Source organism: Limulus polyphemus, unplaced genomic scaffold (assembly GCF_000517525.1).
Source record: "Limulus polyphemus unplaced genomic scaffold, Limulus_polyphemus-2.1.2 Scaffold5776, whole genome shotgun sequence".
Lineage (NCBI taxonomy): Eukaryota > Metazoa > Arthropoda > Merostomata > Xiphosura > Limulidae > Limulus > Limulus polyphemus.
In genome coordinates this window covers 19,934-36,640 of record NW_013671386.1, presented here as the reverse complement: position 1 = coordinate 36,640, position 16,707 = coordinate 19,934, and the positions used below count along the sequence as shown (strand labels likewise).

General features: G+C 34.3%; 1 protein-coding gene across 1 annotated transcript in view; it reads right to left on the bottom strand.

The window, feature by feature from the left end:
* Positions 1-16,707, bottom strand: part of LOC106472965 (dnaJ homolog subfamily C member 2-like) — a 46,878-nt gene that overhangs the window by 21,668 nt on the left and 8,503 nt on the right. The window contains exons 5-10 of the mRNA XM_013933634.2: positions 15,649-15,747; positions 14,012-14,156; positions 10,031-10,111; positions 4,463-4,528; positions 2,803-2,894; positions 2,263-2,384 (exon numbers count right to left, since the gene is read on the bottom strand). Of these exons, the coding sequence (XP_013789088.1) occupies positions 2,263-2,384; positions 2,803-2,894; positions 4,463-4,528; positions 10,031-10,111; positions 14,012-14,156; positions 15,649-15,747 (605 nt within the window). The remainder of the gene's footprint in view (positions 1-2,262; positions 2,385-2,802; positions 2,895-4,462; positions 4,529-10,030; positions 10,112-14,011; positions 14,157-15,648; positions 15,748-16,707) is intronic.

Sequence of the window (16,707 nt, the reverse complement as noted above, 5' to 3'; positions counted from 1 at the left end):
ATAGTGGGATTCACCATCACATTATAATGTCCCCGCGGCTGAAAGGGCGAGCATGTTTGGTGTGACGGGGATTTAAACCCGCGAACCACAGTTTGTGAGTTGAGCACCCTAACCACCTGACCATGCCGGGCCCCACTAAAGTTACCTCATAAGTGATAATGTTCCTACACTGAAAATATACTTCCAATAGGTACTTACTTCTTCTCACATACATAGCTATTCTCGTTCAGTGCCGCCCTCTATTTGTAAAAGGTTTTTCGCATGCCACAAACTTTTTATTCTTACATACCCTCATATGGTTTAACTGATTCATGCATGTAAGTTATCATGCGACAAACCTCCACCAATAGACGTGCCTCACACACACGTGACTCCCTCTGTGCTATTCTATCTAACTATCACAGAAAACTAAGCACTGGTAAACAGTGGGTAGAAAGGGTGGAAACTGTGAGAGGAAGAAAGTATCTGTCGGAAATATATTTTCAGTGTAGGAAAATTATAACTTCCAACAAGGCCTTACTTCCACTCACATACAGAGCTAGAATCCCACATTGAATAGGTGGAGGGACCGATGCAAGGGAGAAAAGAGAAGCATCCTCCGAAAGCATTTGAAGAACACCCCCTTAGAGGGAACCATCATAGAAGAGGATGATATATGGAAGACCTCACCACTTCTGTACCAGGTATACACTTTACCCACATGTGGAAAAGGTGAGACTGAGATGGGCAGAAAAAAATGAGGAGCACATCTCATCGTGAGTAAAAGAAGGGATGTACCCAAGGTATATAGTGGTTAGGACACAAGACCATACAAGGCAAGTCAACTGCAGGGGTGGGACGAAGATGATACCATTGGTAAGTCAACATCAATCCAAGTCAACTGGGCACATTATCAGAATGAAATATAGATATATCCCTCACAAATCAAACATACCCGAACCATCCCCCAGCATAAAGACATTGAGGGGAGCGTAAGAGAAGGAAGCAGAGCAACAATCAAGTGCACCCATCCTGACCCACAACCAATGTTCCCTCTAAGCTGTGCGGCCACACAACAGCCAATCAAATGCTGCACACTTCATTATTCCAGCCTCACACATCCTCAGAATGAGACAAGAAAAGCCAGTCATCCATGTAATGGTTGAAGTGCAACCCTTGAGTGTGCATAAGACCTGCAAAAGCCTTGACCACCCAACAAAAGACATACGGGGCTGTAGCAAGCCAAAAGGAAAAATGTGAAATTGATAAACCACCCCGTGATGAACAAACCAAAGGTAGCATCTCGATATGGGAATATGGAGATTGACATCACCCTTGGTCATCCATAAACCTGGAGAAAAAGCCCACCTGAGAGTGAGAAAGGTAAAACAAGGTAGCACCAAGAGGCAATTGAGGCATGACAGATCTATCTCAGGCCACCAGTCTCTGGCTTTCTTGGGGATCACAAACAGCCTGGAATAAAACCCTAGTGAATGGTGAACTACAGGTTCGATGGTATGCTGAGACAGAGAGAAGATCTTGTACTGCCTCATACAGATACTGACATCTAGGAGGATCCTGAGGTAACAGAATGGAAATGGGTATCTGAGACAATGGAGAAGGGGAGAGGAAATGGGTGAAAAGTCCCTCTTATAAAACTTGAAAGACCCATAGATCCCTGGCAAAATCTCATCATAGATGAACAAACTGGGATAAATGAACCCCCACCATACCAGAACCCACAGAATAGTCACCAATACTGTTGGTGACATGACACTCGTCATCAAAGAAAACAATGAGAAGAAGATCCCCTTGTGGAAAGAACTGGTAAGGGTTGAGAAGGAGTAGGACAAGTAACAGATATAGGGGATTGTTGAAGCTCTGTGTGAGATAAACGATCAGCCAACAAGGAAAAAGTTGAATGCTGTCTCACAGATTCCACCTGAGATTCCAAAGTTGCCGGAAGATTTCCAAAGATCGACTGATGGAGAAAAGAGGCAAAGATAAGGAGATGGTAAACGAATGTGGAACAAAACTGCATTCTCCCCAAAAGGTCCCAACAATTGAGCATTGTAATGTTTACTGATAATCTGCCAAATTTCGTTAACTTTCGCTTACTAATTGAAAAGTTACAGCATGAAAACCATAACAAGCACAAAATAGTTACGAGGTTAGTCCCAGGGACCGAGCCCATGCTGAAAGAGTTAAGGCATAACTTTATTCAGCCAAATGACTATGAACTGTTCTGTATTTGGGTTATGTAGTTAGAATATATTTTCTCACTCTTTCTTCTTCCTCTACTTTAGCTCTAGCTGCTTCCTGTTTAGCTTTTTTCTGAGCAAGTTTCCTCTGTTTTTCTTCATCTTTGAATTTCTGAATTCGAGGGTCACAGGCATAGGCATTGTCTGTAAATAAAATATATAGAATTTGTAGAATACCAAAAGCCATTGTATCATACATAAAACTATTCATTTTATAGTAGTTTGTTCACAAAAACAAAACTTTTATACCTTAAAAACCTGAACCGTGAAAAACATCACTAAAATGTAAAGAGAGAACAGGCACAATTACCAAATATAGGTAAATCGTAAGTTTAGTTTTAATACTAAGATCTTAAACCCATCAAACACGAACAATAAAGTTTGTACAATCAGTGATTATCAACTAACCAAAAACAAAGAAATTTTCCTCATTTCACCTTTCTGAAGGGAAATCGAACCTAAACTTTTGTTCCTACTTTATTTGTTTTAAGAATATTTATTTAATATGCACACACTTTTACAAAGTTCAATTATGAAACCATTCCTGTGTTTTGCTACTCACCAACAAGTTGTCGAATTCGAGACATTTCTTCTTTTTTTCTCCTTTGTCTCGCTACCTTATTTTGTTTTTCTATCCACCTTCGTTCTTCACGGCTGCAACAGAACATTATAAAAAGTTTTAAAATATTAGAATATTTTTTGTTTATACAATTGTATCTTATAATAAAGGTTTCTTGATTTTATTACTTTAAATTTGAAACTAATAACTCTTGCAAGTTCATCATAGAAATTAGCAACTTTCTACAGGTTAAAAATATGGTTAACAATTTATTTTCTGATAATAAGTGACACATCATTCCAAGTTATTTTAATGAAAAGCCACATTGGGCTACCTGCTGTGCCTGCCACAGGGAATCAATAGATTCTAGTGTTGTATATCTTTTAAACTTACTGCTGACCTGCTGGGGGACGTCATTCAAAAACAGTCTATTCAATTTTAATCAGATTTTCATTTTATTACTTATCATATTTAATGTGCTATCTAACTAAACATAAAATTAATACTTTTTAAATGACATTAAAAATACAAGGTTACAGAATGTCTGTTTACCTGTTTAAAAAACAAAATACAGTCTAGTTGATCTAAATGCTACATAACGCAATGACTTCATCTGATGTAACAATGAACATTTTCTATGCATATCACTGCACCTAGTAAGCATCCATATTAGGTTTATACAATACCAAGTTCCCTAAATAAAAGTTTATTAGGTTTATACAATACTAAGTTCCCTAAATAAAAGTTGGTACTATTCACTAAATCTTGAAAATATCTAATCTGTGTTCAGTCCATTACTACAGAAGTTACAGGTAGGAAGATCATGTCAAACCACACGATATCAGTTGGCCTTTGTATACTTTATACAGGATATGAAAAGGATTCATATAATGCCTCATTATCCTTACAACAGACATACTATTGTTAGTTTTCTAAATGGTAAAACAAACTATGCCCATCTTACAAGTGTTTTCTGTCTTAACATGTTAATGATTATTAAGAATGGCTTCACAATTCTGTCTTGAATTTACTGACAAATTATATTGACTAAAACTGACATGCCCCCACTAAGATTTTTTCCTAACTACTACGTCAAAAACAAAAAGAGTAAATAAAAGAATTAGGTTCTTTTAATATAGGAGTATATGGAGCAAAAATAGTACTTTATTTTTGGTAAACTAGGTTAAGATAATTTTTACAGAAAAGAATGCTCAATCCTCATTGTTGTTTTAATATAGGAGTATACGGAGCAAAAATATTACTTTATTTTTGGTAAACTAGGTTAAGATAATTTTTACAGAAAAGAATGCTCAATCCTCATGGTTCTTTTAATGTAGGAGTATACGGAGCAAAAATAGTACTTTATTTTCGGTAAACTAGGTTAAGATAATTTTTTACACAAAAGAATGCTCAATCCTCATGGTTGTTTCACTTGTCATTCTGTTCAGCCAATACTTATCCTTTTTCAGTAACTTTCCTTCAATCACTTCATTGTATGAGCAAGTCAATAATTCAGTCCATACTTTTAACACATGATTGATTATTTCACATTTAACTTAAGTTCTTGCTTATCTTATCAAACAATTCAAGCACATTTAAATCATTAACTAGAAATATATTAGTTTTGATAGTTCCTTCCATATCATTTTGACTTATGGCTCACTTTTCTCCTTTTTCTTTCTCTTCTTCGTCTAAGTAGGAGAACTCCCGCCAAGAATCAAAGTCATACCTGTGTAGAAGTGACAATATTTAATATATCATCACAATGAATATAGGGAACGCAAGTAGAATTCAGGCATAATAAATAGATGACACTTTTATTAGAGATACGCTACACAAAAACATTACTGAACCTTGTTACACGTACAGTATATACTTTACCAATTATTTGTGGTATGCACAAGCATTGATTACAATGAAAACTGGTCATTTTCTTGTTTCAACCAAGTGCTAGGTTAATATTTTGACACTTGATTATTAACTGATTACAACAAAGAAATGAAAATACATAACCTTTATGACCTATTCAATCCAAAATTGTTTCTGCCAGCAGAAACAAAACCATAAACTGAAAACAAACACACACCCAGTGGAAATTCTCTTCTTTCTCTCATATTAATCATGCACAATTTGTCACCATATGCATAAAAGAATGTAAGTGGCTAATGAGTGGAGAGGTTAACGCTGTATCAGGATTAGAGGAATCCAGATCACACTATCATGGTGGCAAAAACACTATCTAATTATAAAAACATTCAATAATGTTACTCAAAAGTTATTATTTTCCTATAATGAACATATATTTCCAATAGGTACTTACATACTCTCACATGTATAGCTATTCTCATTCAGTGCTACCATCTATATGCAAAATTTTTTTTTTGCATGCCACAAGCCTTGAACTCCCACATACCCCATGATCAATGTGGTTCAACTCCATCTCGCATGTAAATCATCACGCGACAACTCACACCAATAGGAGTGTAACACACCTTCCTGATACATATGACTCCCTCTATTCAATTCTACTGAACTATCAATTTGAGATCAGACAGAAAAGAAAGCACTGGTTTTTCAGTGGGGAGAAAGGGTGGGAAGTGTGATAGGTGGTAAGTACCTATTGGAAATATATTTTCAGTATAAGAAAATAATAACTTCCAATATGGTACATTACCTTCTCTCACATGTATAACTAGAATCCCACATTGAATAGGTGGTGCGAGAGATAGAAATAAGTATCGTTTGAAAATGTCCAAAAGAACACCTATGAAGTCTGATCCCCATTGGGAGAGGAACACATGTGGGAGACTGCACCATTTCTGACCCAGGTATACTCTGCACCCAATGTGAAAATAGGTACCGCATACACAGGTGGAAAGTGGGAGGAGCACAATCAAAAAAGAAAAGAAAAACCAGGTGGGTTCGTATCTGAGTCACAATATACCGAAATCTCATTCCCAGTGAAGAAAGACTGTAGAAGAGCCATCTACAGACAGGAATGTGGGGAAAGCTCAAATGGATGTGCTCCAAAGTATAGAGTGGCTAGGGCACGACAGACTATACATGGCCGGTCAATTCCAGTCCAAAACCAAGTGGCATCAGGATTACAACTTCCAACCCATTGTAGGAGGAGGGTCCACACAGTCTTCACGTCAAGTTGAGTAGAAAGCTGAGGGGTTCCAGTTGGATTGGATTTGGTTTGATGTGAACTGACACATTGGCACATCTCTTTGTACCATAATTTGGATGTCAGGTTCCTGTATGTGTGGGTGGTTGTGAATTTGCACACATGTGCCCTGTTTAGTAGTTTGGTTTGACATGTATATAATTCCACAACAGCAGCCTCAGGCAGGCTAAACTCTGAGGTGGTGCACTAGAGGGAGAACCTTTACCTCATAAAACATCATCCTCCAGATAGGACCACACAGAAACCCAATCACACATGAAAACACTGGGAGCAGAATTCGGGAAGAAAGAGAAAGGGAAGAATAGACAAATCAAAACAGTTGACAATACCCAATTGTAAGGGTAGAAGGAGAAAGGTCACGTACAGAGGAACAGTGCCAGGGAATGAAAAGGTGGAAACCAGAACCACTAAAGGAGGCCATGCAGGCAACAGAACAATGAAGATCACATACTGGAAAGAGAAGTCTATCTGGAGCAGACCAGGTATAAAGGTGGGAATTAGATGGAAGAGAAAATGGTGAGAAGAAAGAATGACCCTCACGAGCCATCAAAGTTTTGAGGAAAGATCAATCCAAAAGTACCACATGACAAGAAAGTCAACTAATCTGGCTGTCCAGTATTGACTGAGAAAATCCACTGCCAGGGCTTGAGGATGAAGAAGCAGAGACTAAAAAAAGAAGTAATGTGGTGTTGGAGTAAACCCCACTGGTTACATAGTCACCTGAAAACCTGATGGTTGAGAAACCACACCATGAAATAAACCTGGTTGAGACATGTCTTGCAAAGAGATTTATCTGCAGTGTATGGGCCCAATAAAGGTACGAGTGCCCCCCATAGTGATTGAAATAGGCCACAATGGACTGTGACATGTTGGTACTGTACCAGCAGAAAATGAACCAAAGCATGTCATACCACCATAAGCTCCAAGATGTTGAAATGATAAAACATTATGATCTGAGACCATTGCCCAGAAGCCTCTTGTTGATGGACCAACACTTCCCATCTGTGATTGAATGCAAATCTGGATGAGGTGGAGGAAGCAGTATTTCCTTCATTGTGCTCTCCTTGTTCATCCACCAATTCAGATAGCTTGTAAGGGAAGGAGGAAGGGTAAATGGGAAGTCCAAGGGATTGAGAGCAAGATCCCATTGGCCATGGAGATTCCACCAAGAAGAATGCATATGTACCCGACCCAAAGGAATAAGGGCTTCCATAGAAGCCCAAGTCCTCAAAATTGACAGAAACTCTTTTGCAGAAATCAAGGAAGCAGTAAATGCATGGAGAACTGTAAGCACTACTGAATGGAGAAGAAGTGGAGAAGGTTGAGCCCAAATAAGATGGCTCTTGAAAAATACACCCAAGAGGATAAGATAGTGAGTAAGCAAAAGGAAACTTCCTCAACTTTAGAATCCAACCAACACAAGCTGCTACTGTCAACAGCAGATGTGTGTTGAGAAAACTTTACTTCAGAATGAGCTAACAGGAGCCACTCGTCGAGGTAGTGGTGTAAACCCAACCTTACAGGATGCAGAAGTCTGGCTAAAACAGTGACCACCCAATAAAATACATACAATTCTGAAGCAAGCCCAAGAGACCAGACACAAAACTGATAAACAACCCCATAGTGGACAAACTGAAGATAGATCTGGACTGATAAGAAATATGAATATGAAAATAAGCATTCGAAACATCTACCTTGGTCATCCATGGTCCTAGAGAAAAAAAAACCCTAAGTGTGAGAAAGGATTCCATGGGAAATTGGGGAAGATACAGAAATTGTTTGAGGAAGGACAGATGGTTCCCAGAACAAAAAACCTGGAGAAAGTTAGTTGACAGACTTGATAGCTCTCTGTGATAGAATGGCCCGCACAACCTTGTATAGACTCAGACTGGTAGCTGAATCCCGAATTAATGGGAAGGAAATCAGTACAGGAGACAAAGGTGTAGGGGAAAGGAAAATAATGAAAAATCCTTTTCACAAAACTTGGATCACCCAAGAATAGGTAGTGAATAACCACCAGAGGGGAACAAAATTGGCCAAATGTTAACCCGCCGGACCAGAAACTAACTGATAGTCGCTGGAATTGCTGGCAACAATGAACCCTAATGATAGGAACTGGTAAAGGACAGGATGTTGCAAAACAAGAAACAGTTATGATAGAGGTCATGGTATCAGAATAAGACAAAAGAGTAACCAAAGACTTAAGGATCTACACTTGATTCCAAAGACTCTGGAAGATCTACAAAAAGAAACTAATGGAGTCATCCAGAATTCACAAAGATAATAGGAGAAGGTAGATGAACATGTGAAAAGACAGCATCCATCATCCCAAGAAAAGGCCAACAGCAACAAAACCATGAGTGAAGAGATAGGGACAGTGAGGACAATAGAACCAATGAGGAGTAAGGAGGGAAAATGTACCCTCTGAAAACCCCTCAGGGGATTAGTGGAGTGCCTCAAAAAGGAGGTATATGTTTGATAAATAATGTAGGAGAGCTGTAAGGGTAAGACAAAGGTGGGAAAATGGATGTGGGAGAAATGGATAGGATTATCAGGGACATCCAGACATGAAGCTGGTAATAATTTAAGAAGCTGAAAAACACAAACTTCAGCAATCAACATAAACCATTGAAGAAGTCGAGAAAGAGAAAAAAAAACAATAAATAAAGGTAGGTTATCGCAGCACACTACTACAGAAAAAACAAACTGTAGCAAATGAATAAATCAAGTAAATCACTAATTTATAAAAATAAAAAATTATATTAACACGTGAAAAGAGCACCATGGAAAAATGTATGCACTCACTAACGAGAAGTGACAGTTTGGTAGAATCGAATAGAGGGAGCCCCATGTGTCAAAAGAGTATGTCCTATTGATGTAGAGTTGTTGCATGATGACTTACATATACACGAGATGTAGTTGAACCACATTGATTATGGAGTATGTGGGAGTTTAAGGCTTGTGGAATATGGAAAAAAATTTCCATATAGAGGGCAGAACTGAATGAAAATAGCTATACATGTGAGAAGAGGTAATGTACCATATCAGAATTACTGATTACATAAGACAGTTTAATAGTTACAATGCTACTGATAATCAATCACTGGTTGGTGATTATGCCTAACCAATTGTTAAACATGATTTTACAACCAATTCGAACCACTATTAAATATCATTACTTGCAGGGTACAGAAGTGAGAAAGTTACTTATTTTATCCAAAATAACACAGCAATATTCAGGAAAAACCCAGTAAAGTATCTAACTTAAAGTGGAAAAATTACAAGTCACTTTAGACAAGTATATTTTTATAAGTTATAAGCTCACACATATAGCCATTATCAAAAGCAGAGATAATAAATACTGTACTTATGTGTATAATAACAATCAACTAAATTAACATTAACTAATATCTAATATCAGTACACTTGATAATACAGTGCTGCATATCACCTAGCCACACTAAATCAAATCAGCATAAGACATATTTTAACAAGCTTAAAATCAGATGACCAACAAACACAAATCTTTTTTTTTCTTGGAAAAAGATGATATCAGGTGTGTGTAGAACTTAACTATCTCAATCAATTCACTTGTCAGCCCAACCATATATCACACTGGTATTCAAATGATAAATATGAAATACAAAGCAAGTAGGCTAAGTCTTTCTTATTGAAGTTCAATACCCAGTGCATGATTTTTTTTTTATTCAAATCTCACAAAGCTACAATGTATATCTGCAACTCATAAATATATTAAACATTTTAAATGCTAAATTTATAATTTAAACTACCTTTACAAATTTGTGCATTTAAAAAGTGAAAGAACTAGAGGAAGTCCAAAATATAGAAACCTTGGTTATAACTTTAGTAATTCAATGTTGCTTTCAATATTTTTTTAAAAATAAAACACCCACATTTAGAAATAATTTTGTCTACACGGATACACGTTAAAAACAATAAGCAAATTTTTTGCCTTCCCAAATTAGCAAATTACTTTAAATGATAATTTTTTAATCATGCTTTCAGGTGCTTAATAATACCTACCAAAACTTGTAAAACTTGTCCACTTCTTCAAAGGTAGAATCACTGCTACCTAGATGAGGTACATTACGCTTCACAGACCACCTATTACAGAAACACACAATATTTAATTGCAAAGCTTCTTCTATGACCAGATGAGCCCTACAATTTCACTATTAAATTCAAAAATGAGATGTGATAACCTACTTGTCTAAAGCACCTACCTGGTAAGCAAGTTCATGGGCTTGAATCCAACTTAATCCAAATTTGTCCTTTTTTTTACAAAACAATTCTAGCATTAAAATAAATTTGAAGAATGGTTATACTTAGATGAACTGGCAAAATATAGCTCAGCACATCTTACTCATGTTTGTTTGCTTCTTTTTTTTTGGAAATTTCATACAAAGCTAACACAAGGGCTATCTTCACACAGCCATGCCTAATTTTTGAACTGGTAGACTAGATTGAAAGCAGCTAGCCAACAGCACCCACTGGGAACTCTCTGCCTACTCTTATCTGACTGAATAGTGATATTTGTTTATCACTCTTATGGAACACTCACAGCCCCAACGTGCAGGTCATGTTTCTTTACAACAGGACATCATGAACTTTAACCTTCAGATTCACACCCACCCCCCACCTTATAAAAAAAAGAGAATAATATTTATACCTTACTCAAAGTTCAGTGGAATCCTCATTATCAACCCAAGAATGTGTAGATTTGTATCAAATCTTTACATACAGGAATAATTTAAGAGTGTACACTCCCATTGACACTCTGGTCAGGATAAAAAAAAAAGACTAGCTTACTTGGTTTCCGGTTTCCATAATTTGAGTAAAATAAATAACTAAATAATATTAACAACAAACAATTTGGTGTTAAATAAATAATATGATTTTAATAAATGTAATTCAGACTTAAATAAAATTGGTAACAGTAAAATTCATCAATTTAATCTAGTTCACACCAAAATGGTTGCTGTTTCAGTAACTGACAATAAACTACAACTAAGCCTGTTGTATCCCAGCCACACTAATGAGCCCTAGTATTGGGCAAAAGGACACTGGATATAGCAGATATATTTTGGTTGACACATTATTACACATTCTTCTTTACTTCATAAGTTGGTTGTTATAATTATCATGATAGGACTGAAATGGAGAACTGCTCTGCAAACACTCAACATGTCTATCTAATGAAACAAGTAATGTCTTGGTAGCACAATACTCGAAATGCATAAAATCTGTAACATTACCTGGCCAAATTTGATTGGCCAATAAAATGCTCACTTTCAGTGATATAGAAGACACAACTGAAGAAGGAGGACTTTGAAAAGTTAAGCGCTTATATATTTCTGAAAGTTATCTAATATTAATATTACAATTTGGGTTAAATAACATAATAATAACTAGATATAGTAAAACTGGTAAATAAAAGTAAGATGGTCAAAGTTGTAACTTAACAGTTTAGTGGTGTAAGTTTTACTACAACGTTAAAATAGGCTTAGCACGTATAACAGTACTTTAGGCTTAGGTATATTTCAACTTACTGGTAAATTGTAAAACAGGATAAATACATTGTTTTATTAAATAAATACAATCTAAAAACTAGTTTATGGTTTCTTGGTGTTCTAAGAATTAACTTGTTTACTTGAACTTAGATTCTTTAGTTTAAATTTGGCTTATAGACATAGGTAGGTTATAATATAAATGAGGCTAGATACATTTTATTATTAACATTACATATATTGTTCTAATACATTATTAAGTTCTATTTCTGAGTTAAATATAATTAAAATTAAACTTTATTACTTTAGTGTGAAGACAAAGTAGTGATAAAAAATAATTGGTTCTTAAATGTTAGGCTTAACAGTAACAGTGTTAACAATAGGCTACTGGTATTTGGTATTGAGTATTTATTTCCAGGCTATAAGTATAAATACAATGGTTAAGACTAGTGTAGGAGTTACACATTCACAGTTTGTTAGGTGTAATGGGTAGGTTTTATTTGGGAACTTGGGACTGGCATGTACTTTTAAGGAAGCTAGTAATGAAGATGTGCAATTTTTATGCAAAGTTTGTAAATTGGAGGAGACGTTAGAAGCAATCATAATTAAAGTAAAGGCAATAGATAGAGACAAGTGTAGACTGTGGGAAATGGCAGGAGGAGCTAAAGCATTTACTTGTAAGACCTTCAATTAAATTACCTTCACAATTTTAATTGTTAACCTTTTCACATGTTTTCTTTTAATTTTTTTGCTAGACTTTGTTCTATGGAAGCTGTCTGTTACTCCGTGGAAAGCAATAAATCACAGCAAGAGCTCATATCATATTCCACCCACACACAGATAAAGTTAGATAGTTTGAGCTCACAATTTCGAGCAAGTTCCTAAGTTAATAAAATTTTAAACTTCATTTTTAATTTTTACATTTAAGTTATTTCTGTTAACATATATAACAATAAATAAAAATAATGCATAAAAAACAAGAAATTTAGCATTTACTTTAGATATTGAGGCCAGTTTGCAATCAAAGGCCTTGTTTTTCGAAAACCCTATTTTTTTCTCACTATGTTGGTTGTCTAAAATATAACTCATGTGTCTTTCAAGTATGCATTTTAGAACACAAAAATATACTTAGGCACTATAATAGAATGTTTCAAACTACAGAAATTTAATGGCTTTCTAACTAAACTATAAATAACTTTAAAAAATTCTGTTAGATATTCAGAGCTGAGCAACAACAGTGTCACAAAGAATCTGAGGCCAATTATCTAAATAATCCTGCCAAAAACAAAAACCATGATAAATAATGTGTACAGAAAAATAAGTTCTTTCTATTGTTTATCAATTTTTCCATCAAATAAGTATATGTGGTTTAGGTAAGTGCCTTGAAACCTATGACAAAGTGGGAAAATCCTCTCATATGGGTTTCACAAATTGGTTGATATCACAGCATATTAAGATAGCAAGCTTAAAAGTTTGCATTTCTAATTGGTTGAACATTCTGACATCCATAAAAAAAAAGGAAAAATACATTAGGAGAATTACAAGTGCAAGATGCATCATGTGACAAAGTAGAATGAAAATTGAGAATTTATTTAAACATTTCCTTTTCAAATTAAGAAATTATAACTTAGATAATATAAGAATATGAATTATGAACTATGTTTTGATGCCAAGTTTACTGACATAAATTGATAATAAAGTTGCTTAATTATATTTTGAATGTAAATCTGTAAAAATGTCATGACATGCTCACTTTGATCCATGACCCTCCCATATGCATAGAGTTAAGCTGAATATCAGTGAATTAATATAAAACAATAATGAGAAGTCATAATAGCAATATTTCTATTATTTGGATGGTTGAAATAACCAAAACCAGTAATAAAATGAGCTATTAATTTTGATAAGTTGATTATTTTATGTGATAGTAACCAATGCTCATAAGTAATCAATCAATATAATTGATTACCCAGTTTTACCAAGGGGTACATAAAGAAGTTGACATTTGGTTTAATCTCCCACCTCTTATAGGCCTCTATGTGTTTCCTAGACTCAATAACCCCTGAAAGTTTCATGTTGATCAGAGGTTATGGAATTAGTTAAACATATTTGTTGCAGACAGCCAGATACCCAGACACTAGCCACTTTATAATATAGATTATACTACAGAGACACACACATTATAATGACATCAACATTAAGTTAAGAAAGAAAAACACATTTATTTCACACTGCAACTATTTAACCTTGGAAATGCCTGTTCATCATTTCTCTTTAAAGTGTTTTTAAGTAAAAAAAAAAAAAATAACAGATATATTACCCTAACACAACTTATACCACAATTATGTATGTTTCTAATCAACACTGTACGTGATAGAACTTTGGATCATTTAACAGACAAGCTTTTTTTTTTCCAGATATATTACATTAGCAATTAAAATGTTCATTACTTTACAGGAAATATTTATACCTTAATAACATTCTATTTGAGTCTAACCTTTCGTTTCTTCTAAAAACCGGTTCAAAAACTTCAAAGAAGTTATCTTTACTATGATTGTTAATTGATGGTATTTCTTCATCAAACTCTGGATCAACACTGTCATAAGATCGTCTCTTAGTTGGATGGCCTAATATCTCGTAAGCTGAAATGGAGAATTCCTCAAAGTTACAAGTGGCAAGTAGTTAATATCAAACACTGGATGAATTTAATATGTTCATGAAAGAAATCTCTTTGTCACCAAGATCCAATGAATTATCTGGCAATTAATGTGTATGTTAAACAAAAGCTGGCATACGATATATATATATATATATATATATTTGTGTAAATTATATAAATTCAAGACATCTAGTACTAATCTAAATCAAAGGGGTGTCATTGATATTGAAAATTCCAATAATTTTTTCCTCTCCCAGTGGAAATACTTAACCAAACTGCATAAAACTTAGAATACACTTAGTATCTAATTTTGGTTTTAAAAAATCATTAAATATTAATTAGTTCTTCTATCATTTTTTATTTCATGAAATTTCCAAAATTTGGTTGTGGAACATTATTTTGAAAACACATAAAAAATAATTCCTTTTGTAATTAAAAATTTTTTTTAATACAGACTAGAAAGCCCAGTTTACAAAAATCTAGTTAATTTAAACTTGATCGACATTCATTAATTAACCTTATTTTATCCATAATTTATTTTCCCGATTGCAATAGTCACCATTTCTGACTATAAGTTATAGCAAACACTGAGTACCCAATAACTAAGGATCCAACCTTTCAAAATGGCATCAGGCCATGCTAGGTAATATTTTTGCTAACAATATTCTTATCCGAGATCGATTTATATTTCATAAAGTTTGTTTTCAATAAATAAAACATTCTTTTACTTTAAATACTTACATTGTTTAAATAAAATAAACAAAAGTACTCAATAAATAAGGATTAGAGTCATTAGAATACTCTGTCCATCACCTGCCCTACTCACTAAACTAATTTACCTGATACCTCATCATAAAAGAAAATTCCTATAAGTTTTACACAAATTTAGTTTAACACAAAATCAGCAATAAAAATAGTTAATAAATAAACTACAGGAAAAGTTCCAAATCAGTGGTATTCTAAACTTCTCATTAGATTCCACTGTTCTTCTCTGCAGAAGCTCAACTATCCCACAAAACTATAAATTAGATTTCACACCATTTTATTCACTCTAAATTAACATGAATATTTTATAATCTGCTCTACCCAAAGGTATTTGAGCTTTATCTAGTTATTTTCAATGCTGAGCTTCATTTGTAGTTCACATCACATGCTATGAGATCATAAAAGGTGGGTGCAAAGGTCATCCTAATAAAACCAGACAGATAGAAAAAAGTCACAAGAAACAAAACAATTATATTCATTTGTTTCTACAAGTTATAGTAGTCTTACTGTAACAATGACATAACACCAGAGGTGAGTAAAAAAGAATCAAAGTACAAGTGTACATACAAATGATACTAAAACCACTACAACGACTGCAAATTCAGAAAAAAAAATATCCAAGTTCATCAAGTAGGCTTTTGAGCTCATATATTGAGTTTTATTGTTTTATTAAATGGCAGATATACTACAAATAAATTTAATGCACCAACCTCGTGTTATACAAGAAAAATAATCATGATCTAGGTCTTGTACTGCTTCCCCAGCATTTTTGCGTTTGTCAGGATGATGACGCAAAACTTTTCGCCTGTCTGTAAAAGAGAATAACAGTAAGTAATACCTATTTCTACTTCACGTCAAATTTTATACCCAATATTATTGCTGAAACTACAAATAAACTGTAACATTACAATCCTTATTGAAAAAAAATACCCAAACATAAAATCATTATGAAAACAACTTAAAAAAATCAAACAAAATACGTGCATATCATTCATATATAATCACATATATTGCATATAGTTACACATACAGTGTACTGTATTCCTCAAATGTTTGAAATGCCAAGGTAAACAGACATGTGCTAAAATTATCAAGAAATTAAACTGGTTTGGAAAAAATCATGCACTTGTTTTATAAAAATAGAACAAGTTGGGTCACTATATCTAAAACCTATGGGTTCTCATTACATTTTAAAGAAAGAGAAAAGAATCAGTGTCTGGCAAACCTCACTCTGGCTGCCCTAAAACAGAGCCAACAAGGCCACGATTAGCCCTTTACATACAAACTCAGTAACCTTGTAACCACCATGTAATCGTGAAACTAAACATACTATAGCTCTGAATAAACCAAGTGCATCTGTACTAAATTTGGAAAGTTTTTAGAATATAATACAAGTCATGCCTGGAGACGGCTTGAATGGGTAATGAAGAAAAACTTTAATATAAGTTTAACATAACAGCAAATGTACAAGGTTTTGTCATCATCAGGTGACAAAGTTCTCTTCATTACCCATTCAAGCCATCTCCAGCCATTATTAGTCTCAAAGTGGGTTCCTCGTCATCGAAAACAAAAATAATACAAGTCAGTTTTACAAAAAAAATCTTAATTTTTTAATAATCTATTTTTATTAACAATTTGTCTGTGAATTTACAAAACATTTACTGAATCAACCTGAATGCCAAGCTAAGAGTAAGAATACTTATTTCATCCAACGGCTGTGTATATATATATATATATATATATATATAGATAGATAGATAGATAGATAG